Source organism: Sylvia atricapilla, chromosome 3 (genome assembly GCF_009819655.1).
Source record: "Sylvia atricapilla isolate bSylAtr1 chromosome 3, bSylAtr1.pri, whole genome shotgun sequence".
NCBI lineage: Eukaryota > Metazoa > Chordata > Aves > Passeriformes > Sylviidae > Sylvia > Sylvia atricapilla.
Genome location: NC_089142.1, coordinates 51,052,355 through 51,072,148, shown reverse-complemented (window position 1 = coordinate 51,072,148; position 19,794 = coordinate 51,052,355). Strand labels below are relative to the sequence as shown.

The 19,794-nt window shown below is 39.1% G+C and overlaps 1 protein-coding gene across 1 annotated transcript in view; it reads right to left on the bottom strand.

Annotated features, from left to right (window-relative positions):
* Nucleotides 1–19,794, bottom strand: part of CLVS2 (clavesin 2) — a 48,656-nt gene that overhangs the window by 23,080 nt on the left and 5,782 nt on the right. Inside the window, exon 2 of the mRNA XM_066315325.1 lies at nucleotides 16,197–16,371. Coding sequence (XP_066171422.1) covers nucleotides 16,197–16,371 — 175 coding nt within the window. The remainder of the gene's footprint in view (nucleotides 1–16,196; nucleotides 16,372–19,794) is intronic.

The window sequence follows — 19,794 nt, the reverse complement described above, 5'->3', positions numbered from 1 at the left end:
AAGCTGAATTCAGAGTAAATAAAAAATGTGAGCAAGACCTTTGCATGGTTTTGAATTTCACAGGAAAAAAAATGTTTACAAGACTTTTATATTTTTGAAATAAAACTCTCCCTCATTGTGTTGGTTTTCTTTGGCACTAACATAAATACAGATGTAGATGCGTTTGCAAAAAAATTAATTAACTTTTCTACACCACAACTGTTAAACAAGTATTGGCAGATTAATATTAACTCAGCATCAGTGCAAAGACCTTAAATGTGTATTCTAATAAATTACCAAGCTTATAAAATAGATGCATTTTTGCATGATCAGCAGGCTGTATATAGTTTTATATAGTTCACACAAGCTATAATTCTTCCTGATCCATATCTGTCATACTGGCATGTTCATTGCAGTACTACACAAAGCAATAACAAGTACAGATGCTATTTACTATCAAAACACGTGCACAAGTATGTGTATCACCTACAGTTTCTGCAGAGGAAAAGTATTCCCAGCAAGGATCATACTGCATTGCCCTGGACATGGCTTCCAGCCAGGGAGGGAAGATATTTTCTCTTCAAATGAGAGACCTGAAATAATGCCTGAAGCAAGAATCAAACCAGAAGTCAAAATCTTGAAATTCAAGCAAGTAATTCTCTGTCCAACCTGGCAGGCCTAGCTTTGTTTAAATCCACATCAAATTGACACCAGCTCTGATGATCTCCATGGACAGGCAACCGCTGCCAACTCTCCAAAGCTCCAGGGCTTTGGAAGCGCAGGAGGCTGCACCAGAGCTTGCAGGAGTATGAACATGGGCACAGAGAATAAAGAGAAAACATTAAGATACAGAAAGGCACCAGCATCATGGATGGGAAAGTTTGGACCTCCTACCACTGGAGCATCTTGTCTAACTCAAGAGGAAATATAGTTTAGATGAGTTTTGGTGAAAGTCACCTGCACACTCACTGCAGGAACCACTGAGCCTTTTCTGCAAGGATGGAGAGCAGAATTCATTACTTAAAGTGTGTGAGCTAGAAATTTGATTGTTAAAACTAATTAAAGAGATTTAAAAGCTGGGTTTGACTCACTGTTACGTAACACTAAGGGAAATTAGACCTATTTTAGGACTCTAAAAATGAGGGCAAAACAAATGGCACACACAAACATGAGCCTCTATCCCCAAGTCCCATTTCACCTGGACACCTCCCAGCTTCAACACACTCACCTGTTACCTGGGAAACAAAGTGGAAATTTGACTTTCCAGCACAAACTCCTCTAACTCCGTGCCTGATTACATTTTCTTGCAGTGACAGCTCCTATTTTCACTCCTCCTGCTCCTTCTCATTAACATATAAATGCATTAGAGTACATTTCATTCTAAAATAACTTGCAGTTCATCCTATTTCTATTTTACAGTTAATGCTCAGGAAACAGGATGCCCTCAGTTGCTGCATTACCCATCCTCTCTGCCTTCTCTCCAGTCTCCCTGATCCATGCCAACTGTCTTCCTCAGGTTTCAATGATGTGGGTCACCTTTCACCATTCTGCAGACTTCAGTGCTTATTCCTTGCCCCCTTCACAGTGAATATCATCCCTAGAGAACTCCATTTTCCTAGGAGCATTTCAGTGTCATTCTTGTGTCAATACACATAAAACCTCAACTCGTGTCTTCCACTGCCAAGCCTCACCTGTCATTACTACTTGTCTGAAAGCTCACTAACAGCACTAAGCTCAAATTCAGTCTGTTTTCTCTTTTTTTCTGGTACAGTCAGCCAGCAAACACACAGCCCTTGGTTTCTCTGTAAAGTCTTGTTCTCTTCTAACACCACAGTGTCTGCAAGACCAACACTTACCGCATCTTTCCACATCCAGTGTTGTGGGGAACCTGACTGTTATCTTTAATATCCTACTGCCACATTTTTTGCTGCCTAAAAGTTACTCTAAGGGCTGGGGTTTTCTAATCAATATGGGCTTGATGAGCCCAGGGCTGTGAATTTCAGTCCATGCTGAAAGGATCAAACCCAAGAGAGAAAGGACAGGAACACACCACCTATCAAAAGCAAAAAGGGAAACCAGACCAACACTATTTGGGTGCCCAGAATTGTGATCTCTGTGAATCCTGACTGAATTCCCTTCTAAGTTTTTATTGTATGTTGAAAAGAAAATCAAGGTTCTGAACAAGGAGGGGTGAGAGAAGCAACACCTGGCCCAGTATGATGCACTAATAGCAAAACCATTCATTCATTCATTTTGAAACCATCTGCTCTGCAGCCATACAGGTCTCCTGCAAAACGATATATGAGTCAAAGCAGATTATGCCCCGGCTTTGCTGCAGAATGTGGAACTGAGCAAGCCATCCCAAACCAACCTCCCTTTCAGACTGTGACTGTTGCAAGGTCAGGAATGCCAAACAAAAAGCTGAACAGCATGCCAGGGCTCCGCTCACTCCATCCGGCCTTACCTCAGGAAGAGGGACAGATGGTGCCAGTGACTCAGAAGAATGCCAAAAGGCTCTCATCTCACAGCAATAACCTATGTCCCAGCCCTGTGACAGTCTGTCATCCAAGCAAATGGTATTTTTCAAGGACATAAGTGTGAACTTGATGCTGGTAGGAAAACATGACAGAGTGGTCTCACATACAACCTCTCTTTTTGCAATCCAGGCAAAGATAATTCCATTCTGCAGTTTCACCTGTGCGCTCCTCTGTGTGAGAAGGAAGGGCCTTGGGTAATAATGCCTAGCAGCATAAATTACAGCTTAGTGTACTTCTGGCTAACTTTAAATTGTCAAAAACCTTTCCAGGAAAAAAAAGCCTCAGGGAAAACATAAAAGATTTGTGAGCAAGACTTCACAACCTTAAAGGAAATCAATCCCAACTTTAAAATTTGTAAAAAAGAAAAGAAAACAATAACAAACCATATCCTCCAGATTGTGCTTTTCTATTTTCTGGGTTGTTTTTCAATTGTTTTATTTGCAAAATAGAACAAAGGAGTTGTAGGTCTGTTTTCTGCTTCTTTAATTTTTTTTTCCATTTGAAAAGTGCAAAATTATAGCTTCCCATGATTTCTACTTTGGGAAAAAGAAAAATTGCTACTGTACTTCTTTTCCCCAAAAGCAGACACTGAGTGAATAAACACAGGGAACCACTGGCTCAACATCTGGTCCCATACAGGAGGCAGGACTGATTGAGGACAAAGAGAACAAGGACAGAGCTTTGCATTGGTAAACCAAGACCTGAGCAGAAATAAACTGCTGAGAAGACCTGTGCCAGTAACAGCTCCTATGATAGCACTCATAGAGAGACACAAATGACATAAGCACATTAAGCTTCACAGGGAAGAATAATTTTCTCCTATTAGACAAAATAGCACAGAACAAAAGTTACATATTGGCCCAAAGTTCCAATTTTGGGGAGCTGTTCCACAACAAAATCTTTATATTGCACTTTTATATCCCTTATGACGCAGGTACTTCCACTCTTCCAGTCTCAGCTCAGTACATCAAACACTTGGGGGCTAGTCAGCAACAACTCATTTTCCATTTGCCCTCTCATCTCAGAGCTGTTTCTCCAAAGACCTACCCTGCTTCACCTGGGCCCTGAAGTACTCTGTCCTCTGTCCCATTCTTTTTTCCTCATGTGTCAGTCTGAGCAGGAGTTCACACATCACCTCTCTGCTGGTAGCTCACATGGAGATATCCCCAGAGTCCTTCTGAACAATAACTTAAATTTGCACCATGTTGCTTTAAGAAATGTCCAGCTAAAGCCCAGTGTGGCAAGAGAAAGAGGTTCCTAATGCCACCCTTACCTCCATTCTCAAACTTTGCCCATGACAGAGCTGAGTCATTCATCATATTCAGGTCCTGCCATATTCGATTTCAGCTGCTCTCAAGTCCCACACATCTCCCCTCTGCTTACGTTCTGCAAATTCTCCTTGCATAGTGTTGCTTAGACAATGTAAGTGGCTGAGAGAGTGTGCTCACCAACGCAGCAAATTATCTTTTTTTTTTTTTCCAAAGACACACAAGTGTGGCTTTCCTGTTTTTCAGGGAAGACATCAGTGCTGCAGATGCACATTTTTTTTTTCATCTCAGCCCTCATGTCTGCTTTCCTAGCCTGTGATTTAATGAAAGATTAAAGACTAGCTTATGAAAGTTCACCACGGCAACTGCTGATGTCATTGGGAACTGGATTCCCAGTCGGGGCTTAAAGGAAGATGAAGACCATATTGATAATTGACAATATTTCTGACATTATTCATCTACCTAATTAAGCCACAACTCCATGCCACTACATATGCTCAAAACTGAATGAACAGAAGATGTAGCACCATTAATATGCTTAGCTATTGGTGCTACATAAAATTAGCCCACAGAAATTAACTGTTTATGGAAGGTGTAGATTATTTACTCCTTTCTTATGAAGCAGCAGGAAAACAGAATTATTCATGCATCTACTTCACGATGCCATCCCTTATATTATCCTACTGAAAAAAATTTTGTGCATTCCTCCTCAGAAAGTGAACCTAAATGCTGCATCCTACACGCCGTAAAACAAAGATATTTTATTCATTTAATCGCAGGCGTGTTCAAGAATTGACAGAAAGGAGACACACTGTCAGCCTGGACAGCTTTGCTGGTAATCATTGTTGTGTTTGCATCCTTTAGGGAAGACGTAAAACTTTTGTCTATGTACAAGCACAAGAACAAAAAGCATGTTCAAAGCAACCCAAGTGTACATATGTTCCCCTTCTGACTCTTTCCGGAACAAGTTACTGCTAAAATGCCTTTATGGTAATTTGTTGCTTGCCTCATCCTCCTACAGCAGCCCAAAAACAATACACTGATGGGCAGTCAGCCCACAGCATGGAGATACACCCAGTAAAGGAGAATCTCCCACAAACCCATAATTTTCAGGGATGGCAAATAGGGGGCTGTTCAGGATTTAGCAGATTTCATGAGGAAAAAATGCAATTAGGGGAGGAAGCAAAGGTTGATTACACAGATTTAAGAAACACTAGCAATGAGTACAAACAGTTATGCTTCATGGATCTAGTAGTATGCTTACATGTATTTTGATGACAGGAATGAAAATGGAGGTAGACAGATCATCTTCTCCCTGCATTTAAGTGAAAGCCATGAGAGCTGGAACTGTGCCTGAGTGCTGGACACACAGCCAAGAGGCTCTGCAGTTCTCCTACACAGCGTGGCTGCCATTCTCATCACAAAATAAGGGTAAGGTTGTCAAAGGGGAGCTCTTAAAAGAAGATGTATACAGTCCCCATACAAAACTAAAACCATCCACCAAGAAGATTTAATGGGACAGAGTATCAAGAGGATGAAGAAAAAAATACATAGTAAGGCTCACCTTGCATGTAAGATGCTTCTTATTTTGGCTTCATTCCTACAACTTAAGGCAAGAACACACATGGTCCAAGATGTTCCCATGGATCTTCAAATAAATTCATTCCTAACTGGCTTTCACACAGCTGTCTTTAAAGGCTTGTGTGCTACTTTCATTTGATACTGCATCGATTTTCTCTGAAGTTTCCTCCCACCATGGCTACCCTGATCAATTAGTGTGCTATAAATAGAGCAGTCAGATTCCTTTCACTGGTCTCATTAAATTGCACTCCTGCTGAATTTCTGTGGAGAACAGAATTGGATCATACTGATAGCAATAGTATGAAGATGTCCTAATGTTTGCCAGAGAAAATCAATTGCTCAATATTCCTAACAAAATGCTTTGATGAGCATGACCCAATGGTTCTCAGCTAATGCCCAAAACATATGTCAAATCTTGCTTGCAGTTCTGCATCTCTAAACCACTGAAAAATACAGGATGAGAAAATAAGTGGTTAAGAGGCTCAGGCAGCTTCTCACTGATACATAATCCCTCATCAATCACAACTATTTAACTGCATCCCCTCATAATGGAAACATGTTCCTGGAGGTATGCAGTTAACCCGTATAATTGTTCTGGAAAATGAATTAAGAATTTGAGGAGGAACACAGCCTCAAAAGGCCCACTTGGTGCCTGTCAAAGTCACCATTTAGTGCTGGTGTGCTGACTGACTAAAACTAGCGGGGAATGACAATATCTGGTGCTATAGTAAAGGTTAGTTACTGCAGCAGATGTGTGACAGCTATGATTTCAAAAATGTTAATCTTTATTTTCCAATGGTACCTCAGCATAGCTTTTTAAAAAATTGTTTTAGAGATGACATTTTATTCAATGAGATTAGTAACAGCTAAAAAATAGGAAATATAATTGTCTACTTTGAAATCTAAACTGAAATCTAACCTGCAAAATCTAAACTGAAGGGCATTTTTAGGTCTGTCTTCTGCCCAACACCTTGCTCTACCCTTTCATAATTATCCTGTCTTCTCCTGACATCCTTAGAGTCCTCTTTTTCTCTCTGTTAAGCACTATCATTCAAAACCTCTTCCATCTTCCAAGCAAAATGAATCTACACTTTCACCATAGACTCTTCTGTAGGTTGAAAATCCCTGTTGCAAAGGCTGGGTTTATAAGGGCACTTGAATTACTGCATGTATCCAGTGTTTCTGCACGAGCAGAATCCGTGGGTTTTCTGCCTAAAGACGAGGAAGATCCACTGCAGATTTCAGAGGACTGGCTGTACCTTGCAAAGACTTTCTGAGGATAATGCTGGAGGACTACCAGTACTTGATGATTTGCCCTGGGTTCATTATAGTTTGCACGGTGGCCTTCAGCCAGAAGATGCAGTGCTCTAATTTATACTTTCAGTCAAAAAGCTTAGCATAAGATAAAGGCACATCCCAACAAACTCACAAGCTTTTACAGGTAATAAGGCACATGCAGTGCAATGTCAGCTAAGAATTAATGAAAACTGCAGTTGACACACACCTTTAGGGAGGCCCTCTCCTAAATCACAGCAGAATCCCTTTCTCCTACCAGGAAATGTTTTCAATGATGTAAGTGGCCAAGGCTTGAAATCCACTTCTTCTCAGAAAGGAAGCCCTGCCCCAAAAGATTCTAACAGCTATAAAGGATTCATGAGAACCAACTAAAAAGGTCAGGGAAATAACAAATACATTTGAAACCTCAATCTTTAATCAGAGATTAAAGGCTACATTTTCCAATGACACCGTGTGATATTAGAGTCAGTCCTACAAAATAAGGGACAAGAATACATATTTCAGAGTCAAAACCTGTACTGTGAGGGACAGTGTAAAATGTAACCCAAAAGAACAAGCAAGCACCACAGCACAGCCAGAACTGTGATAGGGGAGATGCTGACATGAGGCTTTCTCAGTGTCAGGTGCTGGATTGAAGTTTTGTTTCGTTTTGTTTTGGTTTGGTTTTTGTTTGTTTGTGGGTTTTGTTTTTGCTTGTTTTTTTGTTTGGTTTTTGTTTTCATTTTGGTTTTGTTTTTGGTTTTGTTTTGATTGAATGTAAATTTATTTTCCCTAGAAAAGATGATACATTCAGCCACCTCGGATTTCAGTCCATAACCATGTTTGGATATCCGTTATTTTTAAACAAAACATTACTACCCAATCCTTTTCATTACAGAAAAGACTGGAAAAGATTACAAGCACTATTTTCATATTCCACATAATATGAAGAGAGGTTTTTTTAAGAACATATCCTGATCTTTGCAAAATATGCAGGAAAAGACTACAGAAATGCTTTTTGCAGAAGGGGGCTTTTTTAAAGTACATTATGCACACTGGAGCATGATATTTTAGAAAGAGTTAATACTTTTTTTTTTCTTCAAAAATACCATTTTCTTCATCTCTTTTATATCTAAACTTTCTGCTCCTGAACTACTTTAAATCACCACCAAAGTATCACTTATTTTACCAGTTATGCCTATTAAAACACACAAAAATTGAATTTTCTAAATTGTTTTATTATTAGGAAACATGAGATGAGAGAAACCATCACCAGCCATATAATTTCACATTTTTTATGGTGCTTCCCTCAGAGAAGTTTCCCACAGTTGTTTTTAAACATTAGTGAATTAAGACAGCAGTGTTCTTCCTGCACAGCAATCACTTATAAACAAAGTCACAATTTTCTTATAACCAAAGGCAAATTGGATTAATAAAAAATAATTGTCAAAGGAGGTGAGCACTTGCTAAGGAATATAAACCATAGCCACAAAATAATACATGGTATAGTTTTGTGGATGGAGCACTGTAAGAATTTGCTGGCAGAGGCACCATACACATGGGCAGCATGTGCAGAAGACAGTAACATAAAGACAACTGTGCACAGCCTAATAAGATCACAGGGGATTTATTAGCATCATGGAAAATAAAGGTTAGACTGGCTTCAGAAAATAATTACAAAATCATCCAGTGTATACTTTTGAGATAAATGTGAAAGATGCATATATAAAATGGATTGATGATGCAGGTAAATTGAACACCACAAAAAAATAGATTTTGGCTCTCCAAATAAAGAAGATCCCACTGATTTTCACATCTCACCATCTCCAGTGCCAAACGAGTCAGGAGGAACATCTTCAGGTCCTAATTCCAAATCACTGCTGCTGCAGATAGGCACTGCATCAAAACAATTCCTTTCTATGGGTTACTGAGACTCACATACAAATTCCTGCTTTAGACCCAACAGCACACAGTGAAATAGCAAAGGGTTTTATAGGAGTTGACATTTTGAGACAGAAAAATTAAGATTAATGCCGAGAGGAAATCTGAAGAGCAAGAAGTCGTAGAGAGGTTTCCAAAGAATGTGCCAGACCTGCCTTGGAGCTTTTAAATTAAACTCTGAGAAGCACTAGAAAATATAATGCACAGGATAATCTTGCCTTAGCAGGAAGGTGAACTATGATCCTGAAACATGTCTTCTGTCTCCAACATTACAATTTAGAACAAATTAGTTTTATTTCTGAGTGACCTTACAAGGAAGACTACTATTTATCCCCTTTATGGCCTTAAGATACTAAAGGAAAGAGAAATATTTAGACCTTGACTAAGAAAAAACACTTTCAAAAATAAATAGCTGTTTTGAAGCTGAGGAATGGTTATAACCATATAGTTGTTAAACTGTGATCTACCAGAGACAACAGAAAGTCATTCACAGTGACAAGAATTAATTGCCTATACTGAGTTGGTGCTACAAGCCCTTCATGTTTGTGTCACCTTAGTATTGTATTACTTTTTCAGCTTAATCAGAGCAATTTAGTCACACTCTTCAGTTAATGTAGATAGATTTTTCAGTTTCCTGATAGAGAAGAAAAACAGAAAAGTGGATAGAATTTAGCAAAAGCTCAAGAAAGAAGCAGCCTGCATGTATGTCTCTCTTCTATTTTCTTTCTCTCGAGATGCAGTCTTTTTTTGGATATTTTTCTCTGTTGACAGAACTGGTGGAAAGATGTCAGTTATGAGCATTCTCATTGGTTTCTACACTAACCACATCTACTTTGCAGAGTAGAAGAAAACATCAGATTCAAAAACTATTATTCTTTTTCTAGATCATGCCATGCCATTCCAGTAACATCCTCAGAACCTCCCAGTGTCTCCTGCCTGGCCCCATGGACACCAAACCAAGGTGAATCAAGCAGACCAGATCTGGTGTGAGGAGCTAAAGGAAGAGTTTCCTTAACACCCTGGGGTCTAAAGGACTCTCTTGGTTTGTGAACAGTTCAGCACTCACTCCCCAGTGCTACTTTCATGACTGGTATGAAGAGCAATGGGAACACTGGTTAAAAGAAGATTTGGAGGTGGGAAGTTTGAAGGAGATTGGAAGCCAGTTGTGGAGAGCATTTGGCCAGTGAGATCACAAAAGGCTGAAATCTCCTAAGGAGTCTAAGATGAACTTAATGTGCCATGCAGTCATCTATGATGACTGAGGTTTTGGAGGATGCCATATGAATAGGAAAAAAAAAAAAAAAAAACAAAAAAAAACAACCACATCGGTGAAGACTAGTACAAAGTAAGACAGTGTCAGCAAGAGTGGGATGAGGAACTGGGGAAAGGCCTACTCAGAGCAAAAAGGGCAGGAGGAAGGAGCAGAAGAGTCTGTGCCAGCTAGATCAAAGTGTCTGAACAAACGCCAAACTCCCCACAACTAATCACGCCTTGCTTACAGCAAATATCTGCAAACCACTGGCAAAGTGCCCTCTGTCTTTCTTGCTCAGGTTCACATGGAGGATGACAACCTACTGCAGGCAGACACTCCACTAGATCCAGTGGCAGTGTTTGGAGGGTGGATATTTAACTCCATTAAGCTTCCTTGCAGTTTTCAGTAAGATGCCCCAGAGCAGGGTTTCTGGGAGGGAAAGAGGAGTTTGGTTTACTGCTTCTTCTTATTTGTTTCAGAGGTGGCGGCCCACGTGGCATGATGTGCATTCAAAGAGAATCTAATGAGAAGTTCTTAATTTAGCCATGCTAGAACTCAGACTCCTGGCTTGGGGGCTCAAGATCAAGACTAAAATCTTGAATCCTCCTGATCAAAAATAAATGTCAGCTGGACTCCAAATACGTAAAAAGTGATTAAAGATCAGACCATACCCTGTCACCCAAATTAGAAAACTCTTAACAGTAATCTTTCAGTGGAATTATTCTCAGATGGGGATAGAAAAATAAAAAGAAAAAAGATTATGGTATCCCCTCATCTTAAAAGTGTGTTTGTGAGAATACATAAATCAACATTCCAAAGGCATTCAACAACTTTTTATAACCATCATATAAGATTCTAGCAAGTACATTAATTATTCTGTCTTCAGTAACAGTTTAACAGCTGGGACCACACTGAATAATGGTTGTGACTATACAGACATGCCTGCTTGTAGCTGAACTTGAGCTATGGTCATAAAAATCCTTTCTCACCCGGCAGGTTAAGCTCATCCAGACATTAGGTGAGGAGCTAGAAATAACAATCACTTCCAGTTCACCCTGCTCCCACAGTAAACTGCTGCTAAGCCTTTTTATGGACTTTTTACAAGCAAGGAAGACTGAGTGCAAGTAAACTCTTGAAAATAATAAGCTCTTAGGAAAAATATCCCATTTAACTGCTGTTGCTACAGAACATGAGGTGAACTGGTATGAAATTATGCTGTTCACAAGCACATATCTTTGTTCTCTGGGAAGTCCTGGGCTCAGGGGGCTCTAGCATTTACAAACTACTTAATTATTTGATTAAAGAACACACACACAAAAAACACCAAACCACAAAAAACCAAAAGAAACCAAATCTGAATGAAATTACTTACTAGACTTCCTGAAAACAGAAGATACTCCCATTAAAAGCTTGAGTCTGCTACTTTTTAATAGTCTCTCAAGCAATATCAAGCACTGAATGATAGGGGTTTATGTTTTTAAGTCTGGATGCGAAAACATTTAAAGCTCAATTTTGCGGTTTGTAGCTCACTGCTGGTCACTGTTAAGTACAAACTGTTCCTTCAGCTCATTATTAACAATCTTATGCACTGCATAGAGCATGTGACCATGTAATTATATGAAGTCAAGATACTGTTTTTAGAGGCATCCTTAGTTCTGGAAGTTCCTGTCTTAGCAACCCTTGGCACTGCAGCATGCTGGTTGCATAGACGTAGTCCAGAACCACATGGCAAAATTTAAGCACTCTCTGTGCTTGTTGAACAGCCCTGATGCTCAGCAAGATTCCCTGCATGACACTAATAGAGTTCACACTTAGAGGAAATGGGAATAGGAAGTCTTGTCACCTTCATCACCAGATTGTACATGGTCTGTGTCTGGTTGTTCCACCTTGCACTGCTGCAGCAAATCTGCTTGGGGATATTGTTCTTACAGCTCACCAGAACAGCTGCGTGAAAGACGGTTTTGAAAGTAATTGCAGCTGCAAGGACGCTGCCTTCATTCACGTTCTGGTTTGCTTTCATTTTTACAGGAGTGAGTTTGTTTTAGCTTATGAAGCCTTCCTCTGTTACAAAAAAAAAATAAAAAAAAAAACCCACACACTTAAAAGTCCTGCCTTTCCCCCCTAACACTACCATTTTTCTTCCAAACACCCTTGTCCCTAAGGCAAAAGTCTTCTGTCTTCTGCAACAATGTTGACTGTACACATATGCTCAGCTTCCCATTTAAATGTGCATCATCTCTTTTCCACCAGCTTTTTAACTAGAGGAGAAGCATTCACATTTTCACATTCAGCCACCAATAACTACGCACTTTTGCAAAGCACTGGGATGTGCAGCCTGCCTGAGTGAAAATATGCAGGAAAAATCTGTCATGCATGCAACTACTATTATGCACTAAATAGAAATCAATATTTAAGAAGGAATTAGTGGTCCAGGTTTTAGAATGCTTAATATCAGTTAATCAGTTAAAGTGATTTGTGCATACCTATAGTGTTCCATTTTGCAAAACTCAATTATAATTACCCCAAAAGCTGTCTGTCAGAGTTGATAATAAGCCCAACTTTCAATATAATTTTCAATTTGAATTTTCAGTCTTGAAAATATTCTCACCCACCTTATGAAAACAATGCTACAATGCTGTCTTGATAATAATAATAATTAAAAAAAGTCTATATAGGGGCTTATGTAAAAAAGGACTATCACCAAGAAAATAATCATACCTAAAACATCCTTGTTTTTTCTGCCCAAGTGTTCCCAGCTAGGTGTTTTGGTAGCAGAGGTCAGGGCAGTGCCAGAAGCAGTAAAATGAAAGCCAGATTTTCAGAATGTGGGAAGAAGGGGTGGAGTATATAACACTTGACTTAACTATGCCATAACAAAAATCCACCTAGCCTTATATTCTGCCCTTAGCAGAGGCCAAAAAACAGAGCCTTGAGCAGCTACAACTTGAACAACATATGTAATTATTTCCACTCAGCATCCACCTCATCTCCAACTTTTTACAGCCTAAGGAATTCTGAACTTTGATTTGGTTTTTGTATCTTTACTAATCTTCAGTTCATCTCTCTTTTCATTTTCCCTAAACACAACTAACATTTCAGCATCCAGAATTCCTCACAGCATTGAGTTCCACAAGTTACCCAGATGTTGTACAAAGGTGTCTTAGAAAGAGCCAGGGGTCCTCCTAGTATCACCTGATGATGCTCATTTCTTAAAATGTGAATAACAAATAACATCTGCAGCTTGTCCACTCCCTCCAGCCACCCATGATCTTGTTTGTGTGCTGGTCTGATCTCATCAGGGACCCTGCTTTAAGGAGGAGGTTAGATTTGCCAAGCTCCTGAGGTCTTTTCCAAGCTGAATTATCCTATGATTCTAAGGTTTTATATGTTTCTGTGCTTTACAGTTTTTCTTCTTCCATTCAGATTAATTCCAGTCAATTTAATTGTTCCTTATACAGAAACCATCTGATACATTTTGGGTTTTTTTGCTCAGAGTTCACCACTGTCTATGAAAACTTAAGACTTTTTCAGAGCTCTCAAAAGTTCTCTCTTCTGTGGGAAAAACTGGTGAAACAGAGAGATTGCACCCCATTTCTGGTGAAGGAGGCAAAATTTTGTTGAGTTTTTGAGAGACCTTATCAGGGCACTCAGGTATTAATGCACAGAACACTGTAACACTCCCTGCTTTCAGGAACACAGCTGCTGAGTAACATGAGCTTCTTTACAAAATCAGCAATTGGCTACAGAAATCAATGAATGGGGAAAAGTGGGCACCTGAAGACTGGAACTCACAAACATCCACACACTGAATACACTAGGGACAGTCAACACAAAGTCCTAAAGTCGAGGCATGTGTTTCAGCTCTCAGAAAATGTTTTGCTTCTGACTTGACACTATGGAAGGTGTAGGAGCTCTAAGTGCAAATCCTCCTTCTCACTGCTGAGGAGCAACAGGAGTGCTGGAGGCACAAGCATCTGCAGGGAAGAGTGTTGCTCCTTTTTCCCCAAAAGCACACAGCCAGTGTATGAGCTAGGACTGACATCAAGAATCCCAGCCGAGTGTCCCCATCTCCACATAAAAATTTCTTCTTGTCTGGCAAAACCATTTGTCCTACAAACAAGCACTGATCTGCACCACTTGTTTGGTACAGCACAGTTGCAATGGGTGTGCTAGAATTTCACATCAGATTACAGATAGTCACTGTCCTGTAAATGACATGATCAAAAGTCTCTTTTCCTGGAAATAGCTACCTAGGAAGTTTTTCCAATTTATACAAGCAAGTTTGGGGTATGATTCTTTTCACACCCATATTCAGACAAAATATATAGCAGAACTCATCTTCTTCTATACAGTAGAACACTGTGTATTTATCTATCTTACTTTAAAAAACATTTTGCTAAATATTAAGAAACTGTGAAAAGCCAAACGCTGCCATAGCTCGTAAAGTCTTTGGTACATGCCATATTGAGTATTCTGCTCATCATGGAAGCTAAGCAAACATAATGCAAATTCAGTAGATTTCATTCAGAAGGCAAAGGGATTTGGGCAACATCAAATTCAGTGGTGACTAATCCCACTCTCACTATCCCCTTCGACCTAAGCAACACAAATATTTAAATTCTCCAAATGGTAAAGTTCAGCAACTTGAGACCTGTTAAATCTTATAAGCCAAAGTAAATTTCATTTCTCTAATTAAATAGAAAGTATTTACAAAGATCATAAACAAATAGCGTGTGAGAGTTGTTCTTGTTCTTTTTCGTACTACCTGATTAAGCACTTTTTACTTTGACATCATTCAGAATTATGTTTTTGCTATGCATTTTCCTCCAAAATAAACGGCAGCCATAAAAATGTCTTTTCCTTCTTTCATCTGAAGCATTTCATGCCCACTTTTGCAGTAAACAGCACTGAATGCAGTGGGCACAAAATGTGGGCCATAGGTTCTGGCCACCATCAGACTTGAAATATCCAAAACTACAAAGCTGGGGGCATGGGTAAGTTAAGTGAGGCAATGGACTTCTCCTCAATTCAGTCATCAACCAATTGATGGCATGAGAATGCAGTCTCAGAGCCTACTTGAAGTTTGGTACATCACCCCTCCTATTTTCAGACACAATTATTCACTGCAGCTCTTCACAAAGTACCCATCACTGAATAACATCCAAGAAGAAACACCACTATTTGAAAACAAAGACAAACAAAGCTTTTCTTCATGTTCTAAACCAGAAAACAATGCCTAACTTTGAAAAAAACACAAAAAAGACAACAACTTTGAAAGCAATAAAAGGAAATGCAGCACTTTTAGAGCACAGGTCTCACTGCTGCATTCCTTCTAAGGTAGTTGTGAAGACAATGAAATCACTGTTGCATAAGGAAACACAAGAAAATGAGAACTGGGGTCTTTGTCTCATGTCACTACCCTTCTGTGGGCAACAGCAGGCTGAATACTAGTTGAGCCATTTCATCAGTTAGATCAAAACTCCATATTACTGCTATAAAAGTGTCTTCAAAAATCACACTATCACAGTGAAAAAAGTTCAGAGATAAGGCTGTTATTTTGCCTTATAAGTAATAAAAATGTATAAATTATAGAAAACATCACAGAAGAGGAATACATGTCCTTCTAAAAGCAAGGCACACTGCCACAGGAATGAATTACAGATATGTTTAACATGGCAACTCAGGCTTGTGCAGAAAACAACTACCTTAACAATCTTAGTTTCTCATTTTAACAAGAATAAAATACTGTAGGAAAGAGATGTGAGTTATGCAGTACCCTTTTCACCAGTGTGCCTGTGCCATGTAAAGTGCATTTACAATGAGCTGAAAAAAATTTAAATCACTGCATACTCAGACTCAGAAGCTGCTGCTCAGATTAATCTTGACCCAGAAAAAGAGCCAAGCACATGCTGAACTTGGAGTAAATAAATAGTCCCAGCTAACTGTCCAATCACAGAGCCCCACACTTTCATGGCAAATGATGTAGAGCCAGTCTCCAAAAGAATCAACAAAAAAATCACAACCTGGCGTAGCAGCAGCAACTCCTATTTCATTACCCTGTGCATAATTACAACATAAACTGATTAATTCTAACTTCCTGTTGCAGAAGCTACCATCTGAATTTACAGAAAGCCAGTCACTTTGGAATAAAGACAGAAAAGTTACCTCATATTTATAGCAAGGAAGGAGCCTACACATCAGGAGTCAGTGCAGTTAGCTGACTGAGTTCACACTTTTGTCACAAGCAGCTTGCCCATACACCCACACCTTAAGGTTTTGTTTCGGTCTTTTTTATCGACCTAGATTTGTAATGAACTGCAAAATGAAGAAGAATTAGGAAAAGAAAGAAAATAATAATGTTACCTGAAGGCCCTCTATGGCTAATCTAAGCATGCTTGGAGTCAGCTTGGAGGCCTGCTTGAAGGTGAAGTTGCTCCAGTCTATAATCAAAACAAATCCATTCACTTGCAGCTCGGGGTCTTCTATCATGGCTTCTAAAGAAAGAAGTATGGCACGCAAAATATCCACCAGCGTGTACCTGAGAATGGGAAGAGGGGATTGGGTTAGGAAAGGAGCACAACCACAGAGCTGGAGAAGTTCTGGGTATTCTCCCTTTGTCTAAAGTTTAAATCAAAGAGTGCAAATGTGTACTCAGAAGAGCCTAAAGCTGGAAAATCCTCAAAAGCTCAATTAGTTGAGCTCATCTTCTGGAGCAGGATTATGTACCTATAGACCATCAGCCAGCCAGAACAAACTACAAGAATGTAACACATCAAAACCAAATTTAAACTATATACAACATAGTATCCTAAGTTGCTTTAGTATCTTTATGTGTAATTACAAGTCTGTATAAGAGCTTCCACATAAATTTTATCTTTCTAAAATCATAATGATACCAACACCCAAGACTAATACTAGAAGCATAGACCCAGTTTCCTCCCATATTTTTCTAAGGAAATGAAATAATAGGTCCTACAAAATTATCAACTAAAATGGGGAATTACCACATGCTCTCCTTATCCCACTCTCTGTGTAATTTTTTCTCTTAAATCCACAATTATAGAAAGTCGATTACTCAAGGATCTCAGAAGTAGAAAGTAACACACACTAGGGCCTTGAGGTGTTTTTGTCTACTGAAGATGCCCCTGTTCGTGGCAGGAGAGTTAGAACTAGATGGTCCTTGGTCCTTGAAATTCCTTCCAACCTAAACCATACTAGGATTGTAGGATTTTATAAACAGTTACCAAAACAGACATAAATTTGCCAGTCCACACCACAATATTAAATGAAGCACTAGAAAATTAAACCTGAAAAATATCAGAAATACAAATATTCCAGATATGAAACAGTTAAATATTCAGTGTACAGCTATTTTTAAGCAAGGTCCTTTAAATGGCCTCCCATGACGGCATCAAACAGAAGTTTTCAAAATTGTGAGTCCCTAGAGAATTCTTCACCATTCTACATATGTAGCAAAGAGCATGTGTGCCTACTTAGAAATTACATTAAATTATTCTGAATTTGACTTGCTTTAATACAATGAGTACTCTGCTCTGCTGTGGACATAACTGTATTTCAAAAAAATCTGCAAAAGGAAATAACACAAATGAAATTTATCTGTTCTAGCTGACTCTTCTAGCTGACTCCTCACATCTTTTCATCTTTGGGGTGTTTTTAGCCAACTAAAACCCAGTGAACTTCCCAATTATACATTCATAGGAAAGGGATTAAAAAAGGACTCTTCTGATGTGAGAACAGGAGAAAATATATTTTCCCCAGAAAACACTAGGGGCAGCATTAAAATAATTTTTTAAAACCAAAGTTCTTTGCTTCATCCTGGAGATTTTTTTTTGTGTGTGTGTGTGTGTGTGTGTGTGCGTGTGCGTGTGTGTGTGTGTGATTGACAGGAATAATTTTTTTTTCATATTCACTTCTCTCTTTTGAACTGTTCTGAGAGTTAACTCTTTTCTAATACTTTACTTTTCTGAGATCTAAGGTTTACAGGAAGTTTGGAATGCCTTGGTCTGAGGACAATTTTGACCACAGCTCATACAAGGATGTTAAAAATGTTCAAATTCTAAAATTAACGTAAACCCTCCTTGACATTTAGGTTGTCCCATTCAGAAGACCCCATTCTCTAGAAGGGCTCTACAATGCAGAACCCTACAGTCCCAGAATAAGGGTCCCAAGTTCCTGATGTACATCTCTAATATCCTCCCTAAGGAGTTTAAGGAGAGATCACATGCCTTGGATTAAAGCTTCCTAGTGGCACAAGGTTGCTGAAATCTGGTGCATCAGACACAAAGAATCTTCATTTGTGAGGCCAGTCAGCCCTCTAAGACTGACCATAAAATGCTTTTTATATGTATACCTAAGTGTTAAATACAAGGTGTATACATGTAATCAGAAATACACCTAATTATGTGTTGGATTCAAGTCAACGAGAAAACTGTCAGGCAGCAATGGGAACAGGATTTCAGCTGCCACAGAGAGTAAACAACAGTCACAGGGCTGGGTTTCCACAAATCTGTGGATTTCACCACCACCATGACTCCTACTATAGGTCTGCTAGTGTAAGAAGTACAGTCCACAACAACAATAATATTTATGTCTACTCACTGAAAATAAGAGAGAAGTCCTGTACAAAGCAGGTCCAGCTAAAAGCCAACAAGAACACTTTCTGCCAGAGGGAGGTATCTGAAGTATTCTTAAAGTCTAAAGAGCTACATCAGGAGTACACAGGGACATGTCACTAACAATCAAGCTTCCCACCTCAAATATCCTTCAGGGCAATTAGTTGAAGATGGGAGCTATTGTTCATTCTGTACTGGATCTCTTCTCTTGGCTTCGATACCTTAGTTAAGTGCAGTACAGAGCACCAGAAAGACAGACAAATCCATTAGTGAGTATTTAAAGCAACTTTTACTCTGAACACGTGTTGAGGCAAGCCAGAAATGTAAACCTGCTGTGGTAGATGAAATCCTAGGTGGTGCAAAGCGATGAGTATTGAAAGTATCAGCTGAGCAGCCCAAGCAAAAAAACATGATTGAAGAAACTGCATGGAAGCTTTCACACAGCACAGAGTTATTTGTGTAAAGACTCATCTTTAATCCACTTCAGCTCCATGTTGTCCAATATTTCACCTCACTGCTACTACTGTTTGTGCCAGCATTAGGATGCACAGGCTCTGCCATAAAATACACTCCACCCCTGGCTGGACTTTAGGGAAATCAAAATCCTACATAAAAAGAAGTTGTGAAAAATCATTCTGGATTTTGTTGCTGAAATTTTAATTCCACACTGAAGTCACTTTCCATACTGATACAAAAATATGACCAATCAAAAGTGAGAAAAACAGGACAAGCTAGTGAGTGTGAAATATATTTGGTCCAAGACAGCTTTGACTGCCTTTCTACTTTGAAGGAAAAAGAAAAAAAATTAGCCTTTAATTCGAAGAGACTGTGGTGTACAGTTTGAGGGGAAGATGGTACTGTTTCGTTCTTACTAATCTATGCTAAATAAAAATGTGTATTTAGGGAACAGCAAGACACTCATTTTGCCCTGGCACCAGTTTTTTTATGACTTGCCCTAGTGCTGTCAGATATGTAGGGTGTGCTGGGCCCAATTGGCTGCAGTGCATGTTCTGTAGCAGCTTGAAGTTAGGCTGTGAATAAATAAATCCTAATTTATTTATGGTTAAATCCAGTTGCATTCACTTGTTTAAACAGACTCTTATGGGACATATTGTAGCTAGCAAGATATTACTAACTGCTAGGATAATCAAGAACTCACAGTTAATTTAAATTTATTTAATGTGTTCTCTTTATAGAACCATGCTTAATTCAATAGAAAACTTGGACAAGTTTTTTAGTCCAGTTATTAATGTGAGTTACAAATGCTGGAAATATGTTAGCACAAATATAATGTATCCTTAATGTTCCTCTTTTATGTGAGTCCTAGC